Raw genomic sequence first — 16066 nt, forward strand, 5'->3', positions numbered from 1 at the left:
AAACAGGAGCCTAAGCTTCGCGTCCTTTTTATAGTCATTTTCTGTAAAATGCAGGGAACATACTAGAGACCTGTCGCTCGGTTCCCACTTGCTTCCTTTTGCGGAGACTCCTTGGCAAGAGATATCTTTCAGCCACACTTCTCGACGCTCCAAGTCGCAGGGGAACTCGTGATATTTCACATTCGGGTCCTTTTTGGCATTTGTGTCGCAGAGTGGCACACAACAGTTGCATGGCATCACACCACCTGAACGAGGCTGGCTACGAAACACACACACACCAAAGAGCCTTAACAAAGCACAGCAAGCACAGGCAAACTTGCTCACACACATGCATGCGAAAAAGCACGAGATGAATGCGTATCGCACGAAGCAAACATGTTCTGATGTGAACGAACTTGCTCACACACATGCACGCGAAAAAGCACGAGATCAATGCATAGAGCACCAGGCAAACACGTTCTGATGTGAGAACCAACGCCCGCTTAGCACCGACACGAAGTCGCTTAAGTGTCCCCAAGCAGTGGCGCCCTCACGAAGAAAAATGGTCGCAACTGTACACTCGGCCGAGACACGCCCGCCTATTGTCCGTGGCACAACGTAGCTGGCAGCACCTTGCTTTTATCGAGTGGCCATGGTGTAACACAAGCGAAAAAACGAAAGAAAGAAAGAAATGTTGCAGTTGTGGTGGTTCTCTAATATATATTTTCGTATTTATCTGTATTCCCCTGCCACAAGGCAAAGCCAGATGAATATGTGTAAAGCAAATGAGCAAAAAAGGGAAGGGCAAGAAGGAGCTTATCAAGGTGGCACAGACACAGATCCTACTAAAGAAGTGATATCTCCAGGCTGTCTACCAAGTTTACATTTCCAAATTCCCTGAGTTTTCCAAGTTTTTCCCCGAGTGCCTTTGCGAAATTCCCTGGATGACACAGAACTTTGTTTTATGTCACGACCGCCTGACACCATGTCGCCCGATGCTGTCACTTTCTAATAAGCATGCTAAAAAATTTAAAAAAAAAACAACTTGATCCAGTTTGAATAGTGAGGAGTAGTGTTTATTTTATTCAAAAAGAAATCAGAAGGGAGGGGTTAGTAATATGCACATCGAATAAAATATCTTTGAAAAAAAATGGTATAACTAATTGCAAATCGAGTCGAACATTTTCAAATATGAATAAAAAGGAGATGCATACAGAAACAAATATTTTTGAATATCCCATTCAGTCACAAATTATGATCGACTGTGGATACGTGTGTGAAACATAGATGGTGCTTGAGACTCCACTGAAAGTAAATCAAGATGGTATAATGACTCTGAGCATTTTATGATGAGACATTATAATTACAGAGTAACTAAATATTTGAATATTGTAAAGTCAGTCATGCTACAGTTCTTCATAGAAAGGATTAAATCCCCCGCTCGAATTACATGCAGAAGCTTTTCATTGGTCTCAAGCATTTTAAGAAAGGAAATAAAAATATTCTAAACCCGCCGTGGTTGCTCAGTGGCTATGGTGTTGGGCTGCTGAGCACGAGGTCGCGGGATCAAATCCCGGCCACGGCGGCCGCATTTCGATGGGGGCGAAATGCGAAAACACCCGTGTACTTAGATTTAGGTGCACGGTAAAGAACCCCAGGTGGTCAAAATTTCCGGAGTCCTCCACTACGGCGTGCCTCATAATCAGAAAGTGGTTTTGGCACGTAAAACCCCATAATTTAATTTTTTTTTTAAAATATTCTAAGGCTGCTACCGCCATGCTCCATGCCAAACATCACACAAAACATGGTAATGCCTTCATCAAAGTGGTACTCTATAATGATACCTATCCCTCAGAAGTAAAATGAAAGTAATTTACGTTATCAGAATGCTCAATTTAACTTAAGCTTAATGTTTGTGTTGTATTCCTTGCTATCACTGCACAGAAATGGCAAAAATAGGTCACGTCCACAAATGTGGACCCTGTGACTGAAGGGGATATGAGCTATTCCTATCAATTGATAACAAGCTCATTGGTATGATGCCCGAACGTTGTCATAAGTGAGATTCTCTCTCAACAGCTGGTAACTCAACCTCAACTGTCCTGACATTCAGCCTGCGCACAACGCCTCAATGTTGCATTTAACTGCTTTAAAAAGTTTATTTTGGTTTGGATGAGGGTTACCTGCATCTTGGCATCAGCCAACACTTTGCTTTTTGAGCTCAGGCTCCTTCAGAAAGGAGGTGGAGCAGTTCTTTTCCTTATCATTTCTCAATACGACAGTACTTTCTGTTGTTGTCCTCGTTCCACCATGCGTTCGTCCCACAGACCATTTGAATCATCCTTTTGGTCAGTTGTACAGTCAACGTCCAATTTTTGAAACTCTCTAGGCGCCGCGAAAATGTCCGAAAAATCAGGCTGTTTGAAAAAAAATGAATGCATGCCTTTTATCGCCCTTAAGGGCTCAAATCGCCACAGGCACAACATCCTAAGAGGCCTGCCCGTACACTTATTAGGCATATCTGTGCTCGTACTGTGACAGGAGATTGCGGATGCACGCGTGTATAATTAAGGAATACATACTACATCCTGTGACAATTGCCCCTTCCCAGACTTGTTATGCTTCACCGCAATACTTCGGCGTATGCTTCACCGCTTCACAATACTGTATTAAGGCGATGCTGACTTTCAGGAACCGGCATTATGCAACGTGCCGTGCTTTATGGCTTAGAAGCCAATTGTGAGGACCACAAAGGTGGAATCGGTGCCATTGTTGACAGTGGCTAATTCTTTCGATGAAAAACACCGCGCCGAACAGCAAGGAGCTTAATAGCGAATGTCGAAGTAGCTACGCCTAGCGTTTGCCGCGGTGGTGGCTACGGCTGCCAGCAGATCTGCGTGCGAGTGCCGTTCCGTGGCGGCGAGGTAATCAAAACAGCGGCGGCAGTGGCATTGATGAACGCCGTTTCGGACCTGCCGTCACGGCAAAAAGTACGAAAAATCGGACAGTGAATGAAGGGTGCTTGCCTCCGAAATTTTAGACGTTCTTATCATTCACGCGGTGGTGCCGCGAAGCCGTGTGAATGATCGGGCGTCTGGAAAGTTGGTGGTTGACTGTATGTAACACTGGCAACTCCTCCATCAGACAACACGGCGTCAAAGACGACTTGTTACGATCCCTCTCTGTCACTCAAGCCAGCATTACTGCGACTTTCATTCCCTTTGATAAAATTACAGCTAATTTTCCCTCATAAAAGCATAAATTCCCCTACTTTTCCCTGAGTATTTCCAGACTATTCAAAATCTCTGAGAGTTCCCAGTTTTCCCTGTTGGTAGACACCCTGGATCTCCAACCGAAGATACTGATTTCTATCCTCTCTTGAGACTGCTTTGTTTGAAGATTTTATTAATGTTGACAGATAAGTGAAAGCACTTCTCACACAATCGCCCCATGATGAGCACTGAACTGTTGCTTTAGTGCTACTTTCGGCCGCACGTCTACCGATAACCTACACGTGCACTACTGCGACACGCCCCTTTGATAAGAGCTTATATACCGCAGCGCCGAGCGTAGCCGGCGCACTTCTTCCCAGCTTATCACAGCCGGCGGCCCAGCTGTGCTGGTGCTCGCCAGTCACCTTGTCAATGGAATAAAGCAATTCCCTTTGCGTACTGTCCCTGCAACCGCCTGGTTCCTGCCTGGAAGAACACCACATAATGGCGACGAGGATCAACGCATCGACAGCGGGACCCTGCAGCTAAGTTGACAGTCTCTTCTTCGGAACCGACAATACTGCGAAATGGCCTCGCAGCTGGGACAGATGGAACCTTTTGACGACTCGACCAGTGACTGGACGTCGTACGACGAGCGACTCTCATCGTATCTGAGGGCAAACAAGGTTCCAGCCGACCTTCAAGTCGAAGTTTTCGTGAGTCTCATCGGTCCGAAAACCTACCAACTGTTAAAGTCTTTGACTGCTCCCGATACGCCTACATCGAAGTCGTTAAGCGAGTTGAGGGAAGTTTTGAGCAAACACCTGTCGCCAAAGCCATCCGTTATTGCCGAGAGAGCCAAGTTTTATCGTGCCGTGCAGGGCGAAACGCAGACGATAGCTCAGTTTGTAGAAGAGATACGCAGGCTAGCTCAAACCTGCGATTTCGGTTCTTTTCTCGACGATGCGCTTCGCGACAAGTTTGTGTGTGGCATGCGGCGAATAGATATCCAGAGACAGCTGTTCGTCGAGGACAAGCACTTAACTTTCCAGATGGCAGTTGACCGTGCTCTGGCGTCCGAGGCCGCAATGAACAATGCAGTGACAGCCCATGATTTATCAGATACCGGTGGCCTAGTTCACCGAATGCAGAGCGGAAAGCAGAAGAATAAGTACGCAAGTAAACGTGCCAAATCCCAGCAGTGTTATCGCTGTGGTTCTTTTAAGCACGATGCGCAAGCGTGTCCACACGTACGAGCTACTTGCTTCGAATGTAACCGGCAGGGGCACGTACGCAGAATGTGCAGAGCAAGAGCGGAACCAAAAAACCAGAAGCAGTGTATGCGCACGCTTGAGTGCAAGACCCAGCACGACTTCACTAAGCTCAACAGTGTCGACGTGTCACGAACGGCACCCATAATGGTAGGCGTAAATGTAGAAGGAACTACCGTAAACATGGAGCTCGACACTGGAGCAGCAGTATCGGTCATGTCGCACCATCAGGCTAAAGTGTACTTTCCTGGTGTTCGTTTGCAACCAACAAAGATGCAACTGAAGACGTACACAGGGGAAACCGTAAAGCCTATAGGAGTAATGGATGTGCTGGTCCGCCACAATAACCAAGAGGCACGATTGCCGCTTTACATTGTTCCGCAAGGCGGCATACCGCTCTTAGGTCGCAACTGGCTACAGCATATCAGGCTAGACTGGGGTGGCATTCGAGGTCTTTGCAAGGTGTCCACTGCGTCAGGCAGTCCACCTGCAGCACTAGAAACGCTGCTACGGAAAAACGAAGACCTGTTTAAGGATGAGTTAGGGACCATACAAGGAGAGCAGGCAAGCCTCAAGTTTAAGGATGACGAAGTGCCTCGTTTTCTAAAAGCACGGAGTGTGCCTTTCGCTCTTGTGAAAAGGGTAGAGGCTGAATTGGAAAAGCTCGAGAAGTTGAGAATCATTTCTCGTGTCGCCAGTAGCAAGTATGCTACGCCAATTGTTCCCGTAGTAAAGAGCGACGGGTCGATTAGAATCTGTGGAGATTACAAACTCACGCTGAACCCAATCCTAGATGTAGAAACGTACCCGCTTCCAAAGCTGGATGAGCTTTTGGCAGCATTAGCTGGCAGTCAGAAATTCCCCAAAATTGATTTAAGTCGGGCTTATCAGCAAGTCGAGATGGACGAGGAATCCAAAGCCTACCTGACCTTGAACACGTCCAAGGGCTTATATGTTGTTAACCGCTTGCCTTTTGGCATCGCCTCAGCGCCGGCGATCTTTCAGAAGATCATGGATAATATTCTGAAGGGCCTTGACGGAGTTACTTGTTACATCGATGACATCATGGTCACCGGAAAGACTGAACAGGAGCACCTAAAGAATTTGGAGGCGGTATTGAGACGGTTATCAGACAGAGGCATCCGGGTAAAGAAAGAAAAATGCGAGTTTTTCAAAGACAAGTTGCAGTACTTGGGACATGTCATTAGCGCGCACGGAATTGAACCGGCAACTGACAAGCTAGAAGCCATCGCAAAGGCTCCGCGTCCCACGGACAAGCAGCAATTGCATTCACTGTTGGGCTTGATAAACTACTATGGCAAGTTTGTTCCTAACCTGTCAAACGTCGTTTTACCCCTAAACAGATTGCTGCGACTCGATGTTCCCTGGGCCTGGAGTGACGAGTGCGAAGCAGCCTTCTCGCATATCAAGCAGCTGCTGTCGCAGCCACCGGTTCTCGCTCACTACGACCCCAGTGCGCCCCTGCAATTGTCGTGTGATGCATCAGCATACGGTATAGGAGCTGTCATCTCTCATGTGGAGCCAAATGGTCAGTGCCATCCGGTTGCGTACGCATCACGTACCTTATCTTCAGCGGAGGTCAACTATAGTCAACTGGAAAAAGAGGCGCTCGCTCTAGTTTTTGGCGTCAAACGTTTCCACTACTATCTTTTCGGGCGTTCATTTGTTCTCGTTACTGACCACAAACCCTTGCAGACAATTTTCAGTCCCAAGACGGGAATACCAACTGTTGCCGCAGCTAGACTGCAACGCTGGACTTTAGTTCTGTCTGCTTACAATTTTACTTTGAAGTATAAGCCATCGAGTCAAAACGCCGAAGCAGATTGCTTATCTCGATTGCCTCTGCCAAGTAAAAGTGAAGAATGCTCGGATGACCAGTTTTATCTCCTACGCATGCAGTCCTTGCCATATAACTGTCGTGATGTGGCACGCGAAACGGCCCGAGATCCGATTCTAAAGATAGTCATGCAGCACGTAATGAACGGTTGGCCTGAGACCATCGTGAGTGAAGAAATGAAGCCGTTTTTTCACAGACGCTGTGAACTTTCTGCACAGCTAGGGTGTCTTCTTCTTGGAATGCGTGTCGTTATTCCTCGGAAACACCAGTCGCAGATGCTCAAAGAATTGCACCAGGGACATCCTGGAATTGTTCGGATGAAAGAACTAGCACGTAGTTACGTGTGGTGGCCAGGCATCGATCGCGACATTGAGACCCAAGTGCGTTCTTGCAACCCCTGTTTAACTCAACGCGCGATGCCTTGCCCGGCTCCTTTGCACCCGTGGGCATGGCCAACCAGACCTTGGGAACGTCTGCATATAGATTTTGCAGGACCTTTCAAGGGCGCCATGTTCCTGGTTGTGGTCGACGCTCACTCCAAGTGGCCGGAGGTGTGCCAAATGCGAGACACGTCCGCGGAAAACACAGTAAACCGTCTCCACGAAATCTTCTGCAGGTTTGGTTACCCTGAAGTTGTGGTATCTGACAATGGACCGCAGTTCATCTCAGCTGTGTTTTCAAACTACCTTAAGAGCATTGGCACGCGCCATGTAAGGACGTCAGCCTACCATCCGAGCAGTAATGGACAAGCTGAACGATTTGTCCAAACTTTGAAAGCGGCACTGCAGAAAAGTACTGCCGCGAGCTTAAGCACCACGTTGGGAGAGTTTTTGTTGTCTTACAGGAACACTCCACATGCCACCACGGGCGAGGCGCCGGCCACTCACCTGCTACAGCGTAGACTCCGCACCCGTCTAGATGCCGTCAAGCCCTCGCTGCAGCAGAAGGTTTCAATGCGGCAGTTCGTCCAGACAGTGCGTCGCAAGCAGCGCGCACGTGAATTCGCTGTGGGTGAAAGTGTTCTTGTGCGAAATTTCAGACGCGGTGCAAAGTGGTTGCCTGGGATTGTGTTAGGGCGGACTAGACCTGTTTCATACAGAGTTCGTGTGGAAACCGGTCGAGGTGTGTTTGCCTGGAAGCGCCACCAGAACCACATAATTCAAGCCAGGGATATGGACTTTCCATACATCCCTGAACAGCGAGACGACCCCGCACAGCCGCGACCCGACAGCCGCGATCCGGTGCAGCCAGCTTCGTCTTCTCCTCCAGCCACGGCAGAGCAGCGTTATCCTGCAAGGCAGCGGCGCCCTCCAGACCGCTATGTGCCATGAACTACTTTTGTTTCAGTGCATGCGCCCGAACTACAATAAGAACGGGGGAGTGTAGTGGCCGCACGTCTACCGATAACCTACACGTGCGCTACTGCGACACGCCCCTTTGATAAGAGCTTATATACCGCGGCGCCGAGCGTAGCCGGCGCACTTCTTCCCAGCTTATCACAGTCGGCAGCCCAGCTGTGCTGGTGCTCACCAGTCACCTTGTCAATGGAATAAAGCAATTCCCTTTGCGTACTGTCCCTGCAACCGCCTGGTTCCTGCCTGCCTGGAAGAACACCACAAGATGACTATCTTCCATTTCATGAAACTGACTCGTGCCTTTGCACTCTATTTATTTACTTGTTCAATGTTCCTACACTTTCAGTTGATTCATTCGTTTTTACCCTACCAGCCGCTAGCTTCCTGGTTAGCCTAAACTGTGGCAGAAGGATTCATGGCTACGTCAAGGCCTTCCTCTCTAACCGGACAGCAACAATCGGTCTGGGAGCAGTCAGATCAGAGAAGTTTCGCACCCCAAACAAGGGAACTCCTCAAGGGTCGGTCATCTCCCCTATCCTCTTCAACGTCGCAATGATAGGGCTAGCAAGACAACTCGAACAACTTGAAGGCATACGGCACGCCATTTACGCTGACGACATCACGGTATGGGTGAACCGGGGATCGCTCAGCGAAAAAGAAGAGTGCCTGCAAAAAGCGGCCACCTGCGTAGAAACCTACGTTAGGGCCAGGGGCCTCACCTGCTTGACGGAGAAGTCCGAGCTCCTAAGGGTGTGGCGAGGCAAACAAAATCGAACGGTCCCTACAAGCGATGAGCTCAGCCTCAACGTATACCTCGCGGGACAACGCATTCCGGAGAAGACCACCATTCGGATCCTGGGGATGTGGCTTCAGTCCAATCAACGGTGTAATCATACTCTGACACTGCTGAAGACTGCCACCATGCAGGTAGCCCGTATGATCAACAGAGTATCTAGCAAGAGACACGGTATGAAGGAGAGCGACACACTTAGGCTAGTCATGAGCCTCGTGGTTAGCAGAGTGGTGTATAGCCTTCCCTACCCTAAATGCATCAAGCAAGAAGAACAAGCGGACGCCATACTGCGAAAGGCGTACAAAACTGCGCTTCACCTGCCGCAGCGCACATCGACCGAGAAACTGCTGGCCCTGGGACTGCACAATACCTTCAGTAAACTAAGAGAAGCACTACTATGCTCTCAGGCACGTAGGTTGATGCAGACCCCCACGGGAAGGGTGCTCCTGCGAAGATATGGCGGCGGCAACATGATCCAAGAGATCGAACGTACCGAGGCCATTCCGGACAAGTATCGCAGTACACTGCGAGTCACCCGATTCCCAAGAATATGGGCCGGAACCTGCACAAGGCGCGTAGAGAAGCAAGAGCGGAGTACGTGCAGAGAACCTTGGCGAACAAGGACAACACAAGGTATAGGGACGCGGCAACGTTCATCAAAGACGGAAGACACAACAGCAGAGTAGTGGCGTCGGTGGTTAATTCGGACCTCAAGGAGATCACCAGCGCATCACTACAGGACTGCACAGTAGTCGAGGCCGAAGAGGCAGCTGTGGCTCTGGCAGCACTGGAGGGCTATCGATCTGGCAGGTCCCTAACAATAATAACAGACTCTCAAGCAGCATGCCGTAATTATACAAACGGCAGAATTGGGCGCAGAGCACGCCACATACTCTGCTCATGCGACCCGGGAAACAAAGTTTAGCATACCATAATCTGGGTACCAGGGCACACTGGCATAACAGGGAACCAAGAGGCGGATAGGATAGCTCGAGGGCATACCAACCGGGCGTCCGACACATCCAGCCTTGAGGAATCCGAGTCAGTACCCATGGGCTACTCAGATATCCTAAATTATTATAAAGGGGTCAGACTGAAGTACCCACCCCCGGATAAGGATCTAAGCAGAGAGGATGCTGTTGCATGGCGACAACTGCAGACGGGTACTTTCCCGAATCTGAACCTTCTGAATAAAATTTTCCCTACACAATATGAGGCTAAGTGCCCATGGTGCGGAGAGAAACCAAATCTGTACCACATATCATGGGCCTGTCAAAATATTGAGTCCCCAACTATCTATAAAATTAAAAACCCGAGTGCGGAACAGTGGGAGAGTATGCTTTCCAGCATAAGCTTGAACGGCCAAAAGCGCCTAGTAGAGCGAGCTCGCAGGTTGGCCATACTCAGTGGAGCCTTGGACTAGGGCACCAACCCTGTGATTGCAGACAGAAGAATCCATCAGAAGATGGAAGAGGCCGTCTGAAGCCGCGAAGATCTCTTTTCTAGAGCCCAATAAATGTTTTCCGATCCGAGCCTAGTTGACAGAGTGCCTGCCCCATAACGGCAGTGGTGCTGTTTCAAACTCTAGACCAGGATGAATTTCATTCAATATACTATGAAAATTTGCTTCAGAAATCAGCTGCACACCACCATTTCAACAGCTAAACTGCTAATCACTTGTCCACAACATGTGTGCAATCTCAGGTTCAATAGCAGTTGGCAAACAACGCCGATGTGGTACTTACTGCAAGGCTACTGTATTCCTGCCTTGTAAAATGTAAACATGATGCCTATACTTCTCAGTACTTTTGCTACTGCAGAACACAAAATTGAGTGTTACACTTTGTTCCCTTTTAGTGTTCAATGTATATACGTAGAACCGTAGCAGGTAGACAAACGAAATGGCTCATGGCGGCAATAATTGTGATGGTGGCACACACAGACTGTGTTAAAAAAAATCAGACTAAACGCCACACAGTCTGAGATTTTGGTTGTCTTTATACATTGACTAGGCACATACGTCAACTAAACTATAAAATGTTGAAAACAGTGAGTGTTCAATAAATAAGATGGCGACCGGTTTTCAATTGAAAACCGGTCGCCAGACCGGTTTACCCAGAAATCGAATGGGCCTCGGTAATGGCATTTCTTCCAACCTATCTTGACCTGGCAAAACCATAATAAAACAGTCACTGACAGATTTTTCGAATGCCTGATTTCAGATTTCCTCGATTACTCAAGACCTCCTCACGGCTGGCACCAACACCAAATCCATAAGACCAATGTATATTGGTGGCTGAAATCTTGTATGCCACACAGCAGTGGTGTAGCCAGGAAACTTTTTTTGAGGGAAGGGGGGTGCACATGCCTTGTGTGCATCACTTACCATTGGCCACTGCCCAACGGCAATTGAAATATGCATGCTTGATTGACTCCTTGTAACAACTCTAGCTTGGAAGAAGATCTAGCCAGTGGGGATCGTCGATTTCAATGTTCTTTGATTTCAATGGTCCTTGAAATTGTTTGTGTGACAACGGCATTAGGCAATGTATACATCTTTACAACCAAAGGTACAGTAAAACCACACTATAACAAACTTGGGTGGAGGGGTCGAAATTCAACAGGCAAGAACATGTTGCACAATGCCAAAGGACTACAGAAGAAATGAAAAATGAGAGCATATGTGTTAAACTATTCTTCCGAATCACTTATCAACATTTTGCAAGCATGCCAATGGAGAAGTTAAACGCTCATTGATGTGTGTGAGCAGACGCTTCTAAACAAAATTTATGCTTGCATCTAGCGTTGAGTGTCATAGTAACACTGATAAACCATGTGATTGTAGAGAACATGCGAGCAGAACATGAAGCCATGAACCCCTTCTGCAATTTTGCAACAGTTTATCATGGTCATGGCTAGTGGTTAGACAGTGCGCCATGTGCTGTAAACCACAGTTCACCACATTTTAACCAGCATTATAGTGCACAACAATCAACAAAGGCGCAGGGAGTCGTGTGTACAGTGAGCAGACTCGGCAGCACAGCTGGTTCCCCGTGTTGCCAACAGCTCGCAGCAGCTTTCAATTTCAAGGGTATTTACAATTACTTCATTACTGCCATTAGTTTGTCATAAACATTCATAATAACAATGTCCGACTGTACTGAATAGTGAATACTACTATTCTACATGGTTATGAAAAAAAAATTTCCTACTGTAACATATTGCACTGCACAAGCAAAATACCCAAAAAAGCAAGTTGAAAAGCCACACAACATGTCTTACAACAATTACTTGCCAAAGATTACTAAAACAGCTTACAGCTCATTTTCAATGACACAAGTAGAAGAAAGGGGATCGCTGTCTTCAAGTACTGCCTCCTTATCTGGCATTTTTCTTCTAGTAAAGCAATGAAGGGGGCAAGTTTGTGGACGTTCTTGATTATATTGCGCTTAGTGTTGCACTAACGAAGGTTAAGGACAGGATGCGGACATATGTAGCGCAAACTACTAACTGTTTAATACTGTTAAAGAACGCGCTTATATACAAGGAGATATGGCGCGGGTTGGAGATATAAAACGGGTGCAAGTGAACAATGTATGCCTGGCCCAAAGTATGATACCGTGCCGTCACCTTGTCATGTCTTTTTATATCCCCCCCCCCTCCCCGCGCCACATCTCCTTGTCTATACCGCATTTATTCGAATCTAGGCCGATAGTTTTTTTTTTTTTTTTTTTTCAAATAATCATATTCCAAACTCTAGGGTCGGCTTAGATTCGAGGATTTTAAAAAACGTGCCAGTTTTTCATTTAAACTGCTAAATATGGTGCTAGAAAAGTCAGTATCACAGCCGCTACTCGCCATGCCAGTAGCCAACCGTACGCAAGTGAGGTCGCCATTTTGACCTGTGTCGTGTCGGCCGTATCTGTGTGCAGCGTGGTGTTATTGCGATGGCACCAAGCAGGAGATGCCACTACAGTGCTGCTTTCAAGCGAAAAGTTGTGATAGCTGCAGAGGCATCGTCGAACCTTCAAGCCGGGCGGGACTTCGGTGTCGACGAGAAAAACGTCTGTCGTTGGAGGGGACAATCAATGACAGCAGCTTTTTGCGTGTGCCGCAACGAGGATGGCATTTAGCGGACCAAAGAAAGGCCGTCACCACGAAGTGGAGACAGTTTTGGCCAACTTTGTTCGGACGCTGAGAGCAGCTGCCCTTCCAGTGACAACAGAAGTGCTCCAAGCGAAAGCTAGGGAACTTTCGAGGGAGCGAGGCCTAATGCCAAAGGATTTCAAAACCAGCCGGGGCTGGCTTCAGAAATTCATGAAGCACTTCGGCTTCAGCCTCCGACGTCGCACTTCAATCACCCAGAAGCTGCCAAGCGATTTCGAAGAAAAGCCGATAGCTTTTCAGCGCTACGCACTGCGAATGAGAGCAGCGGCACGCTACAACCTTGGGCAAATCTGCAATGCCAACCAGACGGCTATGTATTTTGATATGCCAGTGGCGTACACAATGAACGAAAAGGGTGCCAAGGAGGTGAAGGTGCGCTCTGCGGGCTACGAGAAGCAGCGCGCAACTGTGATGCTGTGCTGCACAGTTGATGGACATAAACTCCCTCCTTATATGATATTCAAAAGGAAGACACTGCCTGCTCGAGAAACTTTCCCAAAAAATGTCATTGTGCGGGCAAATGAGAACGCGTGGATGACGGGTGCGATGGTGGAAGAGTGGGTTAAGATTGTGTGGCGACGGCGTCCAGGAACCCTTTTGACAAAGAACTCGCTCCTTGTCATCGACTCTTACAGTGGGCACTTGACTGACGTGAAGGCTGCGCTCACCCAAGCTAACCCGGACCTCGCTGTCATACCAGGCGGCATGACGGGCCAGTTGCAGCCACTTGATGTCTGCATCAACAAACCTTTCAAGGATCGTCTGCAGAAATATTACACGGACTCGTTGACTGACGAAGAACACATGCTAACGGCAACGGGCCGCATCAAACATACATCACTATCGCAGCTGGCGGGCTGCGTAGCTGCAGCGTGGGACGACATCCCAGGTACTTTGATTGTGCACGCCTTTAAAAAGTGCAGCATATCTAATGTGCTTGACGATACCGAAGATAGTGCACTGTTTGAAGGTGATAGTGAAAAGGAACACAGCGATGAGTCTAGCAGTGACGACGTTGAATGAGCTCTGCATGTTCAGATTCAATAAATGCTGTTTGCATTTTGTGAACGCTGTCCTCGCTTTTTTTGTTCGGCCTACATTCAAGATATTTTTTTAATTTTTTTTGGCTTCGGACTTTAGGGGGTCGCCTTAGAATCGGGGTCGGCCTAGATTCGAGTAAATGCGGTAAGCGCGATCTTGAACAGTATTAAACAGTTGGTAGTTTGCGCTACGTATGTCCGCGTACTGTCCTTCACTTTTGTTAGTGTAACACTAAGCGCAATATAATCATGGATTTCTCTTCTCCATCCATCACTCCTAGTTTTTCTAGGCTTTTTCCTGCAGTACAAGAAAGGGCCAGGAAAAAGGCTAGTTTTACAGAACTACAAAATTGGTACCAGCCCTCACCTGACCAGTGTGCAATGTTTTTTTCCTTGTTAGTATACTGATCTAGATAACAGTGCACTAAGTTTCGAAATACTGCATGGCTGCTGCATATATATTTCACATATAGAAACACGTTTCAGACTTTCAACATTTTCCTTATCACACAGGTTGATATGCCAGTGATTACGCAGAGATCTAAACCATGCTGTTCTATTGGTAATCAAAGGGACACAAAAGGCAAATATTAAGTCAAGCTAAAGTGGTAGATTAGTGCTGGAGAATGTCTAAGTCATCAATATTATTGCAAACAGAGCTTTAGTAATTGAAAAATTGAGGTAAATGCAGGACATGATTAGGGACTCCCGAGACATTCAAGCGCTAGCTTGAGGACGAAGGCACTCCTTATTACAATTCTGTCACTAGTACTCAACCACTCGTAATAAAAACATAATTGTATTGCATTACCAGACGAAAGAAAATGCTACTTGTCCAGTTCTATTTGATCTTTAGAAAAAGAACTCAATGAAATTACCCTTGACAATGATAATGATGCAAGTGGACGAAAGGTTTTGTTTTCTCCTCTCTACACCGCCTGCGCTTTCACATTTCAGTAGTTTCATTATCGTGTAGTGCTGCGCTGGCTTTGCTGGCTCGCAAAACTCGCACATGCTGCAAGTAGCAGAGAACGTCACATCCATGTGATGTCGTGGGATTCCCAAACGGTCCACATCACTTGACCAAGAGCTGCTGCAGTGGCTCAGTTTTTCCACAACCATGTGTTTGCGTTCTGCATAGAAAACCGATGCGCCGTCTGTCGGGCGCTGTTTTACTCACCGATGGCAGTAAAGGTCGGTGATGGTGAATGCAACGTCACCAGTCCACGATTAGGGGTGGGCAATTTAAATGACGCTACAGGTATGCGGACCTTTCAGATGCAATTTTCTCATAAACCAAGTCGTTTCTTGGCACAAAACAAGCACTGTTAGGTTTCTGGAATGGTATTCTAACAGTCCACGTCGGCTCAGTATTTGCCTTTAATGTCCCTTTAATATGGTGTTTCCATTAGATCAATATTGAATAGCGAAATCTTTTTTCTGACCCTGCCAATGATTCTAATTGCCAGCTAGCTCTTTCTCTCATTTGTGATCGTTTTATGTAAACCATGTAATAATAAAGCGCTGCAAGAATGCGGAAACTGAACACAATGTGCAAGAGCACCGCAATGAGTCCAGAAAAAATTCACTTCCAAGGGTAATTAAAAGTGCTCACAGCTCATTTTCCACGAGACAAGTCGGGGACAGTGGACTGCTGCCTACAGAAAGTGCCTTCATATTTGGCATTTCTCTTTTCCATCGATCACTCCTAGCTCTTCCAGGCTTTCTCCTGCAGTAAAAAAAAGAGGCCAAAAAAATAGGTTTGCAGATAATTAGACTTCACGTGACCAGAGATAAGGGGAGTGCTTTATTTTTTCAGATTTTGTTTCACAACACATTTCATTCTTGCATTATCTCTTATATCGCACAAGTATGTGTCACAGTGGTTACTCAAGCAAGCTGCCCGATTACTAATACTTTCGAAGATGTTCCTTCATTAAAGAAATAGTAGAGTACTATGAATGATTTACTATTTTAATATGCAATACTGTACCAGCAAACAAAAGACTAAAAAAAGCAACACAGGCAACAGAAATAGATGGTACAAGATCCACTTGAAAAGCCTTGCAACAGTTAATTAGCTGTTGAGCATTACTAAAATTGCTCACAGCTCATCCTTGGCACAATAAGAGTGAGGCAGAGGACTGTTTGCATGTAATAGCTCCCCGTACTAAGTTTCTGTTTATCACTACAAGTTCTTTGAGGTGTCCTCCTACAGCACAAGAAAAAAAGCCATGAAATTAATCAATTATCCAGCCCCACACATATATATATATATATATATATATAAGTATAAATATATATATGGGCACCACATTACAGCTGTCTATGGTGACCAAACACTAGTATCATTAAAATTGTCTATGTTCATTATTGCTGAAGAGCTACCAT

General features: G+C 46.8%; 1 protein-coding gene across 2 annotated transcripts in view; it reads right to left on the reverse strand.

Annotated features, from left to right (window-relative positions):
- LOC126544597 (ADP-ribosylhydrolase ARH3-like) overlaps positions 1-16066 on the reverse strand; it is a 99572-nt gene that overhangs the window by 57345 nt on the left and 26161 nt on the right. Inside the window, exons 6-7 of one of the 2 annotated variants that reach the window (XM_055061517.2) lie at positions 15291-15404; positions 71-259 (exon numbers count right to left, since the gene is read on the reverse strand). In XM_055061517.2, the coding sequence (XP_054917492.1) occupies positions 71-259; positions 15291-15404 (303 nt within the window). The remainder of the gene's footprint in view (positions 1-70; positions 260-15290; positions 15405-16066) is intronic. The other variant, XM_050192015.3, reaches the window with a different exon arrangement.

This window comes from Dermacentor andersoni, chromosome 1 (genome assembly GCF_023375885.2).
Source record: "Dermacentor andersoni chromosome 1, qqDerAnde1_hic_scaffold, whole genome shotgun sequence".
NCBI classification, from domain to species: Eukaryota; Metazoa; Arthropoda; class Arachnida; order Ixodida; family Ixodidae; genus Dermacentor; species Dermacentor andersoni.